General features: G+C 47.7%; 6 protein-coding genes across 6 annotated transcripts; 3 read left to right on the forward strand and 3 right to left on the reverse strand.

The window, feature by feature from the left end:
• Positions 1 to 36: 36 nt before the first annotated feature.
• On the forward strand, positions 37 to 1,918 carry HD556DRAFT_1447556 (uncharacterized protein; the record flags this gene model as incomplete). Its single annotated transcript, XM_041307293.1, has 5 exons — positions 37 to 264; positions 330 to 748; positions 802 to 905; positions 961 to 1,134; positions 1,185 to 1,918. 5 exons carry the CDS (start codon positions 37 to 39, stop codon positions 1,916 to 1,918), a joined length of 1,659 nt encoding a protein of 552 aa, XP_041155891.1.
• A 385-nt stretch (positions 1,919 to 2,303) lies between these two features.
• Positions 2,304 to 3,294, reverse strand: HD556DRAFT_1447557 (uncharacterized protein; the record flags this gene model as incomplete). Its single annotated transcript, XM_041307294.1, has 6 exons — positions 2,304 to 2,548; positions 2,596 to 2,706; positions 2,757 to 2,819; positions 2,870 to 2,995; positions 3,056 to 3,148; positions 3,198 to 3,294. The coding sequence occupies 6 exons, from the start codon at positions 3,292 to 3,294 to the stop codon at positions 2,304 to 2,306; spliced, it is 735 nt and encodes a 244-aa protein (XP_041155892.1).
• Positions 3,295 to 3,357: 63 nt separating this feature from the next.
• Positions 3,358 to 6,008, forward strand: HD556DRAFT_1401462 (uncharacterized protein; the record flags this gene model as incomplete). The annotated part of the gene is made up of 10 exons (XM_041303833.1): positions 3,358 to 3,364; positions 3,534 to 3,664; positions 3,719 to 4,285; positions 4,331 to 4,447; positions 4,500 to 4,529; positions 4,593 to 4,643; positions 4,696 to 4,809; positions 4,861 to 5,284; positions 5,334 to 5,591; positions 5,657 to 6,008. The coding sequence occupies 10 exons, from the start codon at positions 3,358 to 3,360 to the stop codon at positions 5,926 to 5,928; spliced, it is 1,971 nt and encodes a 656-aa protein (XP_041155893.1). The 3' UTR covers positions 5,929 to 6,008.
• A 2,664-nt stretch (positions 6,009 to 8,672) lies between these two features.
• Positions 8,673 to 9,618, reverse strand: HD556DRAFT_1447559 (uncharacterized protein; the record flags this gene model as incomplete). The annotated part of the gene is made up of 3 exons (XM_041307295.1): positions 8,673 to 9,089; positions 9,151 to 9,422; positions 9,477 to 9,618. 3 exons carry the CDS (start codon positions 9,616 to 9,618, stop codon positions 8,673 to 8,675), a joined length of 831 nt encoding a protein of 276 aa, XP_041155894.1.
• Positions 9,619 to 13,252: 3,634 nt separating this feature from the next.
• Positions 13,253 to 14,427, reverse strand: HD556DRAFT_1311812 (uncharacterized protein; the record flags this gene model as incomplete). The annotated part of the gene is made up of 6 exons (XM_041300582.1): positions 13,253 to 13,301; positions 13,367 to 13,469; positions 13,534 to 13,614; positions 13,687 to 13,844; positions 14,102 to 14,342; positions 14,409 to 14,427. The coding sequence occupies 6 exons, from the start codon at positions 14,425 to 14,427 to the stop codon at positions 13,253 to 13,255; spliced, it is 651 nt and encodes a 216-aa protein (XP_041155895.1).
• A 314-nt stretch (positions 14,428 to 14,741) lies between these two features.
• On the forward strand, positions 14,742 to 16,366 carry HD556DRAFT_1447561 (uncharacterized protein; the record flags this gene model as incomplete). Its single annotated transcript, XM_041307296.1, has 8 exons — positions 14,742 to 14,971; positions 15,023 to 15,151; positions 15,205 to 15,313; positions 15,364 to 15,554; positions 15,607 to 15,745; positions 15,793 to 15,984; positions 16,078 to 16,196; positions 16,246 to 16,366. 8 exons carry the CDS (start codon positions 14,742 to 14,744, stop codon positions 16,364 to 16,366), a joined length of 1,230 nt encoding a protein of 409 aa, XP_041155896.1.
• Positions 16,367 to 16,606: the final 240 nt, after the last annotated feature.

Consider the following 16,606-nt stretch of genomic DNA (forward strand, 5'->3'; position numbering starts at 1 on the left):
TGCAAATCCTTAGCCATTTCTGCATTCTGATTCACTATGGCAAGAACAGGTCATTCCACCAACACGACTTCCGGAAGACACAGGATGCGTCAACCACAGTCTCAGAAGCTCACGGACAAGGAGATTTTGGAGTTGAAGAACTACCTTCCTGAGTGGACTGCTGCCAAAAGGAGTGAGAAGCGAGTGATTTTCACTGCCATAGCAAGGGCGGCCAGGTTGTTTGCTCCTAAGTTGGACCAAAAACAATGGAAAAAGAGGAAGCAGGTGAGGCTTCTTTGTTGTGTTGAAAAACTAAATTGTTAACGTCACATTCTTTCATCAACTCTTAGGTGTACAAGACTTGGTTGTTCAACAACAAGAAAAAGAAGGAAAGGAAGGACATGATCAAGTATGGGAGGAAATGGACGCCCAGGATGGTGGTCTACCAGCAGAAACGCGAAGAGGTGCTGAAGAGGATTGAGGACGAGTCCGGGGTAAAGCCAGGAGATCCTGGTATGTTCAAACATTATCAGGCGGCGGTGAAGAGAGTCATGGCTGAATTGGACGACGACGAGTTGGAGAAGGCTAAAGAAACAGCCGAAGAGTGGTCCAACAACTGTCCGCCTCCGGAGATACAAGCACAAGTCACTCGTAAGAAGGGTCCGGCATATATGGAGCACTTTTCGAACGAGATGTGGAGGCAATGTGGGATGAGAGTGTTTGTGATGTCGGCTTGGAAGAATGAAAAGGGCGAGGTGCTGTTCGGGATGTGAGTATATTTATCCATTGACGGAGATCTTTTGTCTCAAAATATTTATGCAGGCATGATGATAATGAAGCCTTAGGAGATGGGGACAGCTTCATGAAGACGAAGGACTGGGAGGACATTGAGCCAGTGTGGCAGGAGTACGCGCAGGAACAGTTCGGTGAGTGTGTGAACCATGTATACCAGATTGAACATGTTGAGCATCATAATGATAGGCGCCGGGGCACGGGATGGAGGACGTCAGGTCAAGGGAGGTCGAAAACGAATTCGAAAACCAGCCTTCGAACTCAAAATGGATGGGGAGGGTATGCCACTCCTTCCGGACATCACCGACACCAAACTTGAGGAGAAGAAGGCCATAGTAAGGGCCTTTCTTACATCGCACTATCGTGAGTTTGTCGTCGCATCACCTGACAAATTGTTCAATTCATGGACAAAGGGATATGCTCCGGGAAGGACAAGGCGGTTGTGCCATGGAGTGCCATTGTACAAAGTCAGGATGACTTCGTGGCCCGGACGTATCTTCCGGTGGATGTTGACTTGAAGGAACCTTCGAAGCTGCAAATTTGGGACACCACTACCTTGCTCCAGTTCTGGCTCGCTCGGCAAGAAACAGGCGAAGGGCCCACATTTCTGTTCAAAGCATGGAAGAACAAAGATGGGGACATGGTACCATCTGTCATATCTGGCAACTCGCCCTCTCCTCAGACTCGTATAGTGAGAAGGCAACAGAGGGTTACCATCCAAAGGCCTCGGGAGTCATCGACAGAAGCCGAGAGTGACAAGGAGAGTGCCACTCATCATACGGAGCATAATGTAGATGATGACCTGGCTGACGGGAGACCTCCGCTGAAGAAGCCCAGGATGGGAGGTCCTACACCCAGAGGGCCGGCAGTCCCACGTTCAATTCCAAAGCCTCGCCTGGCCAAGCCGGCCAAAAAAGGTGCATTACTTACATCACGAATGGGAGACCTCCTTGCTGGGTTAACTGACGACGTAACAGGCGAGGTTAGAGATGATGTTGAAATGGAAGAGAGTATCACGCCACTGGCACAGAAAAGGAGGCGGGGCACTCGAGTCACTGTTGAACCATCCACAAGGACGACCCAGAGTAAGTTGCAAATGCCAGTAGACAGTACACCTAGAGTAACCAGAGCACGGGGACGCACTTAATGTACATATATCTTCCTGCCCTCATGTGTAATGTCATAAGTGCTATTATGTATATGTCAAAGTACTAACAATCAAATTGTAATTGCCAAATGCCAAATCTCGAGTACCAAGGCCCGAGTACCAAATCCCGAATACCGAAGCCCGAACGCCGGTCACCAAGTACCAAGGCCCGAGTACCGAACACCGAGTACCGAACACTGAGTACCGAGCCCCGAGTACCAAGCACCGACTACCGAGCCCCGACTGCCGAGCCCCAACTACCGAGCCCCGAGTACCAAGCACAGAAAACCTGGCAGTGAGTACTGGGTAGGTAGAGTATACAAGTACGAAGGACTACCTACTGAGTAGTACTGCAATGTGTCTACTATCAGACATTGATCCATATTTACACGTTACTTGAGTCCTCAAAGGCCTCAATGAGGGTATCTAATACCTTCAGCATTTCGGAGGTTAACTCCCTTACCCTTTGCATCCTCCGGAGGTCTGCATCTGCTTTTCGCAGCTTGTCGCATGTTTCAGCCCATGCCACCCTGAATGGTCTGTCAGCCTCAAGAATTTGGGCTACTGTAGGGGCAGGAAGATTTCCATGACGCTGTTCGTAATCTCCCAGGCGATCTACAATTGATTGAACTTGCAGGATATTAGCAGAGATAAATAATCAACTGTTGTATACTTACTTTCAGCTTGATCATAAGATCTGATTGGCATGAACTCCTGAACCATGGCACGCAGTGCTTCATTGTTGAGTTCCGGCCCGGGCGATTGACGTTCGGGAGTTTCTGACATAGCTTAGGAGATAGCATGAGTAAAGCACATGAAATGATATGAATATACCTACAAGGTATGGGTGCACCTGGTACACCCGGAGTGGCCGGATGGGCCTCCGGAGTTGATTCATTCACTGGGGAAATGCCATGAAAGGTGACCATGGGATTGAAAGAGTAGTCTCACCAGCCATAGGAAAATGGGGTACAACCGGAGCATCATCAGATGAAATCAAGGTATTCTCCGGACCAAGATACAAGTCCGGGTCATCGTACAGGGCCAGTCCATCTGCCAGAGCCGGAGATGATGGATCTGGAGATATGTGATGAATTTGCACATGTAAAATATGTACATTTGAATTGGAAAACATACCGGGAATCACATTCAACACTTCCAAACCACCGGACGACCCAGAATCAGAGTCTAACTCATCATCCGGCCCAAGGTATATATCATCTAATGGATCTGAACCATGTCAGATCAATTGACTGAAATCAGAAAAAACAAAACATACCAAGGGACATCCGGGACTGGGAGGACTCATCCACATCCATTGAAGTAAATTCAGTGACCGGAGGGTCATGAAATCTGACCCCAGGTTGAGAGCTCATGATATCTGATGAGCTGATGCACTGATGAACTGATTGATAACTGATAACGTCGAAGTTCAACACATGGCCGGTGATTGCCGAAAGTTGAACCATGACCAAACAAAGACAAACAATCAACGAATTTTCAACATCGTCCTTCAATTGTATTGTTTCTTTGAAACTTCATTCTATTGATAACAGATTTCACCCTGCTTTCAACATTCTCACATCTGTCAACTCCATCCAAATGTCTACTCAAGTTCAATCTTCATTGGCCAACCTCAAGGCATCCACTGCTCAACTTGTGGGCATCATTGCCGGCGCCCGGCACATCCCGGCCGGCTCTGTGGATGTCCACCTTGTTCTAACAAAGCAGGTCACCACTCTTTTGGTATGTTGAACTTATTAAATTAGTGTAACATTAATGTTTGTAATGTCCGGGTAGGCTGACATCATCTGGGCCCATGAGAAAGGGGAGTACATCCCTGGAATTGTGGTGTCCTGCTCTAAGGAGCTGATGAGGGTGCGTTCCATGACTCCCCGGGCATTGCCCAACTGGCACAGCATTGGCCATGATGACCCCCGGGTGGCCAGACACGCCTGGCGCAAGCAAGTCCGTGCCTGGGAGGCGTTGGGTGACAATTCCTGTGATCTCCCTGTTGTCCCTAACGTTTCCACTGGCCCACTCACTCTCAACCTTCCGTCTCCACCTGTCCCTTCACCTGCACCTGTCCCTTCCCCCACCCCCGTCATTCCCTCACCTCCGGTCGTCGCCGGACCTTCCGGCAAGATGACCCCTGAGGTCCGGGACAAAGGAAAAGGTAAGGCCACCTCTGTCGACCTGTCGCCGGAAGTTGGGGGGAGCAACAAGAGGAAGTCTCCAATAATTTCTGGACACTCCTCCCAACCTCCAAAGTCGGCGCTGAAGGCTCGCAAGCGTGTCAAACCAACTCAACTCCCCAAGTCGAAGCCGTTTGTGGAGTCGGAAGATGATGAAGACCCAATTGTTCAGGTATGTGTTCTGGCTGATTTCTGACATGCTCTCAATTTGTTGCAGCCAATTTCGCGTGGAGTGCCGGAGGTCATCCTTCCCCAGCGCACCATTGTGGTAAGGAAGCCCCAGTCGCCTTGGTCACCTGGTTCCCCCAAGAAGCAATCATTTGGGCCTACTTCGGTAAGTTTGCATTTTTCGTTTGGAGTTTAAATATATGCTCATGTGTCCACAGCTGACTGCCGGCAGTCGTCCGGAGGTTACGGTGAGTCGTTTGGACATATCCAGACCTCCCATGTATAATTCCCACTCATTCCCATTACATTAGAAATCTCCCATCAGTCGTCTGGAGGTTCCGGTCAGTCGTCCGGAGGCTCAGGTAAGTCTTAGAAGTTTTCCAGAAACTCATATGTGTATTAACAATCTGTCAGGCAACCTCCGGCAGTCGTCTGGAAGTTGAGGAGGAGTCCTCCGATGATACTTCCAGTGCTTCAGATGGTGACCCGCCGGCCACTACCACATTTGATATCACCATTCTCGGCCCAGTGAGTACTCAAATAAATTCCCCTTAGTCCATCTACTAACAGATACTACAGAACAACCCCTGCCATTATTGTGTCAAGGAAAATTGGCCCTGTGCGACTCGATTGGACAAGAGGTCCAGCCTCCCCTGCTTGTCTTGCATCCGCTGCTCCACCAAGAAGATCAAATGCAACCCTGCATCTCTGGGATCCCCGCCCAAACGGACCCGAGGGAAGTCTACCACCGGCCGGACGCGTTCCAAGACACCCGCCCCTGCTCCATCCAATGCTCCATCTCCCTCCTGGTCAAGGGCCCGAACTCATAGTCAATCTTGTGGCCCTTCCCGAACTCTGGCAATCCCTGCTGCAACCACACCCCAGGTGCAGTCACGTGGTCGCAGCAAGACCATCACTACCAAGAAGACACCTGCACCTGCACCTGCACCTGCACCTGCACCTGCACCTGTCCCTGCACCTGTCCCTGCACCTGCGCCAGCTGGTAAGTCACCCATACTTTTGATGACCGGCTGACCTAATTTTTTACTTAGCAGTCAGGTCTTCCAGCGTCGCAGTGCCTCGTGCAGCACTCAATGTTCCCATGCCAGATCTCCATTCCATGGCAATCGCGATTCGGGATGGTGCAGCTCGCATTGCTATTCTTGAGGCTTGGGTGCAGGAGCAGGACGCTAAGATTGATACCCTGCAATGCCTCCATGAGAGCCTCCGGCGCACAGTGGTCGACTGGCACCCTTCATTTTCACTTCCAGACACACCGGCCGATGGATTAATGTTGCTTGATCAAGGAGGTCCCCCCCGTCCATGTCACCCCTCCCCTCCGCACTTTCCAACCTCATTGATTTGGACTTTTCAGTCATGCAACCTACACCCTTGACGCCTGAGCATGGATCTGCTGTGGTAGGTCCCATGGTTGAGCCCACCCAAGTTCAGCCTGAGGGTCCACAATCCTCTGGCGAAATTGTTCTCCCTGATGAACCAGGCAACCTCCTGCCAGAATTCCCCGGCAATATTGTGGTCCCTAATAAACCAGGTAACCTCCTGCCAGAATATGATTCTTCTGATGAGGAGATGGATGTTGAGGGAAAGGTTGATCTTCCTGGTGAGGAGGTTGACATGGCTACATAATTGCTCAGTGATAGATGTACATAAATGTTTTTCCATGCATGTTACCTATGCCACAATTGAATAATTCAATGATGACTCCCGATATCCAGAACTTGAAACTGCAGATTGAGGTAGATATCACCCGAAACCCGAACACCTGAATGTCAAATTATCAGTGCCGAACCCCGAGTCCCGGGTGCCGGGTACCGAGTCCCGACACCCGGAACTCAGGATTTGACATTTTAGACGAACGACATCTTCCAGACATGTTTAAATCAACCTATGTATATCTGTAAACATTTTACTAACCCCCACACCCCAAACTGAGATGTACCAACCCCTGAACCCCGAACCCCGAAACCCGAGACTGCCGGGTCTCGGGTATTGGGTGTCTGGAACTTGGAACTTGGGACAATTTGGGGAGATCAATTCAATTTGATTCACAATCGAGTTGATTGACAACACATTGACTTACCCATGTTTGCAATATATTTTTGTTTAGACATACCAAGTTCCGAGTTCTGGACACCCGAAACCCGAGACTGCCGGGTTTCGGGTGTCCGGAACTTGGAACTCGGTATGTCTAAACAAAAATATATTGCAAACATGGGTAAGTCAATGTGTTGTCAATCAACTCGATTGTAAATTAAATTGTATTGATCTCCCCAAATTGTCCCAAGTTCCGAGTTCCGGACACCCAATACCCGAGACCCGGCAGTCTCGGGTTTCGGGGTTCGGGGTTCAGGGGTTGGTACATCTCGGTTTGGGGTTTGGCACTGAAAATTTGACATATATATTTTTGTGAGTGTTGTGCTTCTGGTGTCCATGCTTAGAAATAGGATTTGTTGCACACCAGGGTTCAGGTGTGGGGTTTTTCCACTTCAGTCCTGGATTATTGGTCAATGCCACACATGGTCGATTCATGTTTTTGTGCTTAGGGGTTTAGATTTGGTGGTCGATGGTAGGTATATGCACTCATAGTGTACATGTATCCTATGTGTTTGATTCGCTGGTGGCTACATTAGCTGTATGTCTTGATGGAACATATCTAGGCTCACCCATATATGTAATACACCCCCGTCTATGTATTATCCCCCATGTCGGCCCACCCGTCTATGTAATACATCCTATGTTGGCCCACCCGTCTATATAATACATCCTGCATCAGCCCACCCGTCTATATAATTATACCCCACCTTGGCCCACCTGTCTATGTAATAAATATTTTATCGCACCCTCAGCCCACCGGTCTATTTGATATCCCTTTCGTCGGCCCACCCATATATGTAATACATTCCACGTCAGCCCACCTGTATATGGAATACACCCTACGTCAGCCCACCCGTCTATGTAATATTCCCCTACCTCGGCCCACCCATATATGTAATACACCCATGTCGGCCCGCCCGTCTATATAACAATATTTGGCTTACATCTCTCTTCAGCCCAGCTGTCTATAATATCCTATTCTACATATTACCCAGATGGGCCCACCCATCTCCATGAATGATCATATTCCCCCGGCCCATCTGTCAACATTAAGGATATATATATCATTGGCATACATGGGCCCACCCGTCTCCATCGGAAATAATATGTGTCCCGGCCCATCCGTCATCATCGAGAATATACACAACATGGGCCCATGATCGGCTGGCCCGTCTCATACGGGATATTATGGAGGTCGGGTGGCCCGTATAATACGGAATTTGTCACTGAAGGGGCTCATGCATACGGATTGGAAATGACAGGGGAGGCAAAATTGAACTCATGGTTATCGTCGTCGTTTGGGGGTAGCTGTGCCCCAAACTCGAAGGGGCGCATTGCCACGACAAGAAATCGTCCCCAACTGTTAGTAGATTGAAACTGAAAATCTGTACATTACCTTGAATCCGACTCCGACCAAGTCAGACCAATTCACAGATTTCCACGATAGGAAACATTCATTTGACGGCACAAGGGGACTGAATAGCATCTGCAATGAGGAGTATGTAGTCATGAGGCATAACCGATGTGCAATACATCAATACCAAAATAGGCCAAAGAGCAAACCACGTGCATTCATACTTAGCCACATTGACATAATATTTTGCACATTCAATCCACGTCTGCAAAAATTCTCAGGCCCTTGCCAAATATGGGTAACGACTTTTAGCAGGCGTCTAATAAGGTGGGCCTCATGGTTCATTTGACCGCCACATGTTTGGTTTTGTATATCGACGACTTAGAACCAAATTGCTCGTGGCTTTCTCAAACAGTTTCTGGGGTACATCGGCCTCAGTGGATGGGAGCTGGTTGGTACCTGAGCCAAACAATTTTGGAGTAGTAACAGGTCAGACATCACCGCTGCAAGTACCTCTGACCCGTACAGTGTCACATGACCAAGCGGTCATCTTTGCTTATGTGAGCGTAGATGGAATATAAAAATTCAAAATTCAAAATGTGTGTCACACTAAGTTACACACATGTGACATCGCACCTGAGCTGATAAAGAAATTAATTGTATTCATGTGGCGCCTACCCAATCATGAGGCGCGAAAATCTGACAACAATCCTCCACTTGTGTCCCTGTTTAGCTGTTACAATGTGTTTCTCTTATTACAATAGACAACAAGCGGTGACGCTGTAAAGTAGTAGGAACCAACCAACTGATATGGGTGTTGAACATGTTGAGTATAATGCAGGTAGTTGTGCACGTCTGGAAAGGTGTTAATGAAATGCTTTTTATTTATAGAAGCGAACACCGACTTGTCATCAAGGCAGTCTCAGGCGGCAGCGTCCAAATTGTTGTTTGAATCATCATCACGTGAACTTGCCATCTGCCTCTGCACGATACAATCTTTCAAAAGGTCAAGCTGAGTGTCAGTCCTGCAGAGATATTTCTTGTTGTGCTCGCTGAGCATAGCGAGAGATTGGGCATCTATGTCAGTAGACGGAGGATGCTTCTCAAGAAGTCTTTTCATCAACACTGAGGCTTCTCGCTCTGCTCTGACAAAGTCTCCCTGGGCTGCCTGGAGCATGAACTGGTGGAGATTATCGAGCCTTTTGCTCTCCTCTCGTGCCCAGTATGCCACAAAGAGGTCCAGGCGTTGGTGCTCACGGACGGCCTCCTTGTAGTGAACAACAAGGCGGAAAGATTGGGGTCCAAGCGCATCCATATGCCTCAAAAACCAATCATCAGTCTGGCAGTGTGATGCATATAATGAGTTATGTATGTTTTCCAAAAAAAAAGGGGGGACCCACCTTGCCCTTCATATCTTCCAATGAATTGTCACAGTCAGAGCTGCCCAACATACATTCAAAGGCACACCGATCTTGAAAAGATGGTGCCCGGCGATACGGATGGAAGGAATAATTGTAACTGTCAATGTGATGCTGTTTATGGTACCGACTTATACTAGTTGATGGTCCAGCTCTGCATGAGATATCGGCGACATGGTGTGTGTCACCTGAGTGCTTAGAATCAGGTGTCAAAGGGAAGGAATCGTCGTCCGATTCCAAGACTGTGCTCGCCACTGTGATTGGTTCATGAGTCAATCTGTATCATAATATTACCAAGTTATCCATACCTGATCCTCTAGGAGAGACAGAAGGAGTGCTTGGAGGAGAACCTACGTGGCTAGAAGTATAACTGGGGGTAAAAGGGTGTTGGAGAGGTGTAGACAGTTTGAAACAAGGAACTTTAACGCATGTAGTGGCACATAAGCTCATTTTCAGTATGTGGGGTGCTAGGAGTGGGGCACGACAAGTGAGTGCATAAGTGGTAAATACCCATCGGACTTTCAAAAACACTTCGCTGGAGAATTTTATTGACTCAGATTTTCTGTGCATGAGAGTACTTACTTAGGGTAGTAGTTACCAGGATCCCAGGAATTAGTATTGAATATTGAGGGCTAGCTATAACCAATTTTGGTATTGCGGACATTCAAAGGGGTGTCTGATTGAATTGCATAATGTTGTTGTCCAATGGCGAGGTTGGTGTTCCTGATTCTGAATACCGTAGGGCCAGGCTGGCAGACTGCAGTTGGTAACGAGACCTCCGAACACCCCAGATTCAAGGTGGTTTTGAACATTGCTGATAGATCATGATTTCATGCCTGGCTTAGTAGGCTAGGTAACCAATTCGATGGGTCGTATGATAATCTTCGAGGGAAGTCACGAGAACCGCATGCAGCCTTCCGTGAATCATGTTGATGGTATTCTGCACAGCTCAGCCCTGCGAAGGTGCTTCGAGTTAGTCGCATTGAACACGTATTGAGAGAAACAGCCAATGAAAAAATCCTTTAAGATGAACTTTGCGTCCGAGTCGTTGGGAACTCTCAGGCTCATCCATCAAGCTGGGCTTGCCACTTGTACCATGATTGTCACAGTTTAGCCTAGTCACCTAACTCAGCGAGCCGCTGCCGTCTGAGTCTGCGCGATGCCGCAATCATACTAGTAGTGCTGAGGGACGCGATCATAACCAGTGACTCAGACATTATTTGTGTATATGATCGCACAAGTGTGGCGCGTGTTCTATCAACAAGAGCAAGAAGTTAGTCTCAACTCGGACTTGAACACTGTGTCAATCATTGTGACACCCGAGCGCCCTTTAGAATCACCCAGGTTCCGATCTGAGAAGGATGATCGTCATGTGATGGCACGGATTGTCTGCTGTAGTAGTACTGCCAGTGATTCATGACACTCCGTAAGCAAGTTGGTGTACTGGTAACTATGTAGCAGTATGTGACTTGATTGAATGCTAGAACGCAAGGTAATAACGGCGGTGGCTTGCACATTTTGCAACCAGCTAGAACTCTGATTGCCAAAAATGGTCCAGCATATCTCAGGCCGCAGGGTGACTTCATACAATATCCAAATACCAAAAATGGTAACTAGTAACCGCTCACTCATTACGTGTGGTACACGTGGCCTACAAGTAGTACTAGACGCTTTGCATACCAAGTAGTATCTCTTTTTAGCTGTCTGAATCCTACTTGACTCAGTGTGGCATGACTATGGTGTTATGTCTCACTCAGTGCTACAAATCATTAGATTTTTTCAACAGAGGTAGTGACAATTTGGCATACAGTGATAATCGTGTCGGTTATGTACTTCTCCTCGCCAATTAGACCCCGATCACAGGCTCTGCTGCACATGTGTGTCTCACTTGATGTAGTATCAGACTTGCACACTCTAATCTACCCAAAAATAGTGCATCACAGAATAAAAAAAGTTGGTATAAGAACTCACCGGGGCCAGCTTTGAGTTTTCGGATCAACAACTGAAACCCACTGAACACAGGCCTGACTCACTTCAAGATGGAAAACTCAGATATAGCTTTCAGTCATTATTCCAATCCTACTACTCACATCGCCATGCAGGTGTTAAGACCATGCACAAAGGGTAGGACTGATTCTGAGGGGCTTGGCTTCAGCTCGTGCACTGCGCCCCTTACCCGAGTATGTGCCCTTAATTTCAGATTGATGTCCGGAGAAGATCCGAAGACGTCCGAAGGACGTCCGAAGGCGCGGGAAACTTCGGAAGGACTTTCCGGACGAGTGCAAGTAACTTCCGGATGAGTGCGGGAAAGTTCCGGAGGAACTTCCGGAAATTACAATGAGGTTGCGTCCTGATACGGATATGTGTAATGGCTACTCAGGACTTGTCCTGAGTAGAAGCAAACAGAGGTATGGCTGCAAGGACAATGTCCAAGGCAGAATAGGTCCGGAGGACCGCGGGAAAGATCCGGACGAACTTCCGGAAACTTGGAGGAAGGTAGGATCGTAGGATCGGATGAGTTTCGGATCAGATGAATAGAGGATCGGAGGAGCGGAGGAGCGGAGCTCCGGCCTAGGGAATTCCTCCCTAGGCCTAAGTGGATATTCACAAGGAAGTAACTAGTATGAGGACTTAGTGTGAAGACTAGTGCGAGGACTAATATGATATTCAGACTGAGGAACTACAGGACATATACAAGAGTTTATATACTAAGTGACTATCGGAAAGATCAATAAGCAAAGGTCCGAGGCTATGTATGAAGCATAAGCAAAGTTATCAAATGCGAGTCGGAAATGAAGCATAGGTTAACGGATCAGTAAGCATACCGGTAGTAAGTATAACCGAGGTACCGGGAACAAGGAATACCGGATAGGCTGTGTTAACGTTATGCACAGGAAATGAATTAAGAAGCTTATCGTATATCGGATAGTAAACGGATCTATACATCGGATCGGACCGGATCGGATATGGTCCGGACGAGATGCGTGGATATATAGGATGTGGCAATAGGGCGATGGGACAAGGATGAATGATGCAGGCTAGCTGCGAAGGATAAGGGATCTGGACGTGGGCATGCGGATGTGGATGTGCAGAGGTGCAGGGATCCGGATGGGTACTGGAGACATGGATAGGGCATCCGAAGGTCCGGATGAGGCGTGGGAATATTGTCGGATGTAGGTCCGGAATACGGGATATGACAGTGGGGCGCTACTGACCCGGACATGTCGCATAAATTTAAGTCACCTGTGTTGACTGCTCTTCAACATGCCAATCAGGAGAAGAAGACTTACCGTGACACATCTTGCATCTGCAATGGCGTCGGGGGTGTTGCACAGACTCAGGGTGGCTCGCAGTTGGCGAGAGTCGTCGGTGAGCGTGGCAAACCATATACCGCAGAACAGAATTACAAGATTGAAGTCTGGAAAGATGTTGACAGAGCCACAATGAAGAACTTGAAGTTGGAACACTCATCGAATATATTACATGCCACTGAGACTGCTATCGTGGAGCCCACTATGGCTCGCCAGAATTACAAAAGGAAGATCGACGATGTTCAAGAACACGACACCGTCAAGGACTCGGACGTATATCAGAATTTTGCTCCAGTTGTGAAGCGCATCTGCCGGGAGAAAACAGGCACTGACTGGCAGACAGTTCTCGATATAATCAAATATGGTGAAGAACGAGAAAAGTTGGCTGAAGAATGGATGACGAAGAGTTGAACAGTGGTATTGGGCCAACATTGGACACTGCACATTTTCATAGTACATGACTCAGAGCTTTCGCTATTTGAAAAGAGAAACATACCTTTTAGCTTCGAGTCTTCCATGCCGCCAGCTTCTGTCAAGTTCTTCTCGTCAATGTGATGCCCACGTTCAGTGCCTTTCCGAACCGAATGTGTTAGCGTTGGTAGTAGGCCTTGCATTTCGGATTAGGCCTGTGCACAGCCCGCTCATAAATTTAGCACGTCGTTGGTCAATGTGTCCGCTGGGAATTGCTGCGAGTCGGGCGCGGTGGGCTCAAATCACACAAATTCACAAGGTGCGGGTGATTAAGATACACTATGAGTGATTTATTTAAAAGATTAGTATACAATCAGAGTAGACTGCAGGCAACTTGGATGAACACTGGATCTGTTGAATTATTGGATGAAAGATTGTCAGACACGGTCATAGCACCATAAATGTAGTAAACTCACAAAGTCTTACTTGCCACCTGATCGGTCTTAGTGTTCGTGTGGTCGACATTGAGTAATCCGACAAGCTGTTCGAGGAAGTTAGCAATTAGGATGGTTGGTCCAGCTGGTGAATTGTTAAGATGAAGTTAAGTCGAAGATGAATTCACAAATGAAGTTAAGCCACTGACTTTCAGGTGCGTCAATTTCACCGACAAATCTCTTGCAAAGGCTCTTCAAGCTCATCTTCAGCATCCTCAGAGTCGGCGAGACTGAACACTTGCGATCATCGAGCAAAACAGGATCAAGATAAGACCGCAACCAAGTTGTATAAACAGACTAACTAAGATTTACTCGGCTTAGGAATACTTTGGGAGGAGTTGCTGGGGTCAATTGATGACTAAGTAATGTCACCTCTTGTTTTCGGAAGCTTTTTGGAGCCGGAACAGCTATCATCGACTCGTCGTTGGTAGGTCGGGCACGTGCTAGTATGCTACCGTTACTAGTGACAGTGTTGCGTGTGCCATCAAGGAAAATGAAGACAAGTTAAATCTTGGGGGACAATATCAATGGTCTGTCGTGTTCTCCTGTTGATGATACTTGCCCTCGGTCACCGGTAACTTCACCTGCAGCTCAGGTTCTATGACTGTGACATGGCCGCATTGTTTTATCCGCCCTCTTCACACAAATGACTGGCAAACGAGATTGGATCATGTTCGTAAGCTTGTTGTAATACATATTTCACAGATCACCTATTACATTCGCAGTTTCACAAAGGCCAGGCGGATGTAATCCAATTCACAAATATGGGTTGGCAAGTGCGCGAAGCGTGTGTCAATATTCGAGCGAGTGTTGCACCCTGGATCGTGCTTGTTCCCCACTGCTGACGTTTTTTCCAACTGAATTGAAGCGATGCTAACAAGCGTGCTGTACCAGGCGTCGAGAACGAAGTGGTCTGGTCTCTGCTGGGGTGTTCGATTTGCCAGCCATCCTCGAGAGTCTGGGATTCAAGTTGGTGCTGAGGTGGTCCTCAAGCAGTGCGGTATCGAGCAACGTCACGGTGTACATTCAAGTTTACCGGGCATTGGAGACTAAGTCCTTGTGTTACCGCCAAGGTTTTCTGTGGTATCCTATTTAGGTGAGGAGGTGACCCTGATCTTCAATGAGCCGTTTATTTTGCAATGCTAATGATCTCCCTAAATAGGTATGTGTTCAAGCGACTTAATCGCTTGTGCTAGCGTGATTTACTGATATTCTTTTTAGGTAACTAGCACTGGTCTTGACCAACATATAAAATGCAAGCTGGCCCAGGTTAGCTTCATTCCTCACTCCCACTTTATCTTATCCCTCAGGTTTGACTGTTTTATTCTTTCTCTAGCCAATTTGAGCTCCTGCCGCTATGTCGCATGTCGAGGACCAGCAAAACGAGGGCAACACCTCCGAGATGCATGCCGATGGCGATAGCGAAGGCAGCACCTCCCACATCAAGAACCGGCTGGACGGAGGTAATGTTCAGCCGCAACAATCTCAAGCAGTAGCAGCACACGTGCAAGCTCTGCAGCGACGGAAAATTGCTCAACTGGAGGAGAAGCTGGAGGCCCTACAGTCGGGGCGCGCAGTCAAGGAAAGGTGCGGGCGCTATCGTATGTATTGGGTTGCATTGCTTACTATATCTGTTAGGCAAACAGTCTGGTATGTCGCTAAAGAAAGAGCGATCAGGCGTGTTATCACCCTGTTCGACAGTATCGAGGACCTCGTCGCTAAAAATGACAGAAGATACGAGAGCGAGGACCCAGATAATACCATCGAGTAAGTGTTTTGCTCTTTGTTCGTGCACACTACTCATCAGCGCGGTTACATAGACAGGATCGACTACAAATAGGTTACGCCACACTAGCCAGAACCTTGCCGTGGTTTTTCAAGAAGGGTTCAGAGATGGAGTACGAGGAGTACATGCACATGTTGAAGATGGTTTGTTTAATGCAATCGACTGTTTGTATCATAGCTGAGTCTTTGTCTAGCTTCGACAGGGGGCTGATGGCACTCGAGCAGATGACACCTCGAAACTGAAGACTCTCATTTCGGAATGGGTCAATCGTGAATTCAAGCTGGTTTCCCTCGTTGACCCCGACGATAAACATTCCCGTGGATTCACTCATGATGTGTGTGGCAAGTTACTCTGTCCGGCCGAGCTTGATTGGAATAGCCCAGAGTAAGTTGATGTGCCCTTGGTATCCCGAGAGACAACGCTCACCATTCACCAGAGTGAAGGCAGGAATCAGAAATCACTCAGATGGGTATATCGTTACAGATCTATCCTTTCCCACTTACTTGTATGACAAGTACACTACCAATCCGGACGACCTTGAGGAAGGTCTTTTCAAAGGCAAGATTCTCATTCAGGTTTGTTGCACCGAGGCAACTTGACAGTAAACTAATTTATATTTCAGGGCTACAAGGCTGTGTTTACATCTCCTTCCTTGGCAAAAGATGTTGACGGTGACGGCGACAGCGCAGATGTCATCAGCAACAACCGACAGGCTAAGAAGTCTCTATCCAGAATCAAGGTTAAAAAACACGTGGCACAGATCATCCAGATGGAAAAAGTCACTCCTCGCTCGATCGCATATATTGCATGCCAAGTAAGTTGTAATATTTGGTCAAATTTATTATACATATTCACTACATACTGGCATCAGGTGTGATTCGCACTTTCTTCCATTACCTCATGGCAGTCCATGGATGGCGACTTCGACTACGAACAGTTTTGGCGGACCATTGTGGACTTCTTCGAAAGGGCCCCTGGCCGAGAAGCGCAGCGCAGGGTGGAAAGACTTCTCAAATGGTGGACCAGGTGCATTTTTTACCCTCCAATCCAAGCCTTTCAAAAACTCTGTTTTCAGAAAAGTTTTCGGGAGGAACCGCCAAGGCGAACTTAGTGATGCAATGAAGGCCAACATGTCCGTCAATGCTCTCGCAAGGCAGAGAGAACAGTGTGATGACACTGTGTTTGATTCACCTTAGATATATAGCTCTGTGATCTGTATTAGATCTCTTATACATTTGTTTGCTAATTAGTTCGCAATCAATTAAAATTGTTCCAAAATCTGAAGGAATTCACTGCGCTAACGCGTGACAAAGCATACAAAGTGTCTCCAAAATTGACGCGTAAAGGCTTTCTCCTGAAGTGTGAAAAGAAATTCACTGCGCTAATGCGTGGCGAAGCATACAAGGCGTCTCTAAAATCAACGTGTTAAGACTTCC

Source organism: Suillus plorans (assembly GCF_016647745.1).
Source record: "Suillus plorans strain S12 chromosome Unknown HD556scaffold_65, whole genome shotgun sequence".
Lineage (NCBI taxonomy): Eukaryota > Fungi > Basidiomycota > Agaricomycetes > Boletales > Suillaceae > Suillus > Suillus plorans.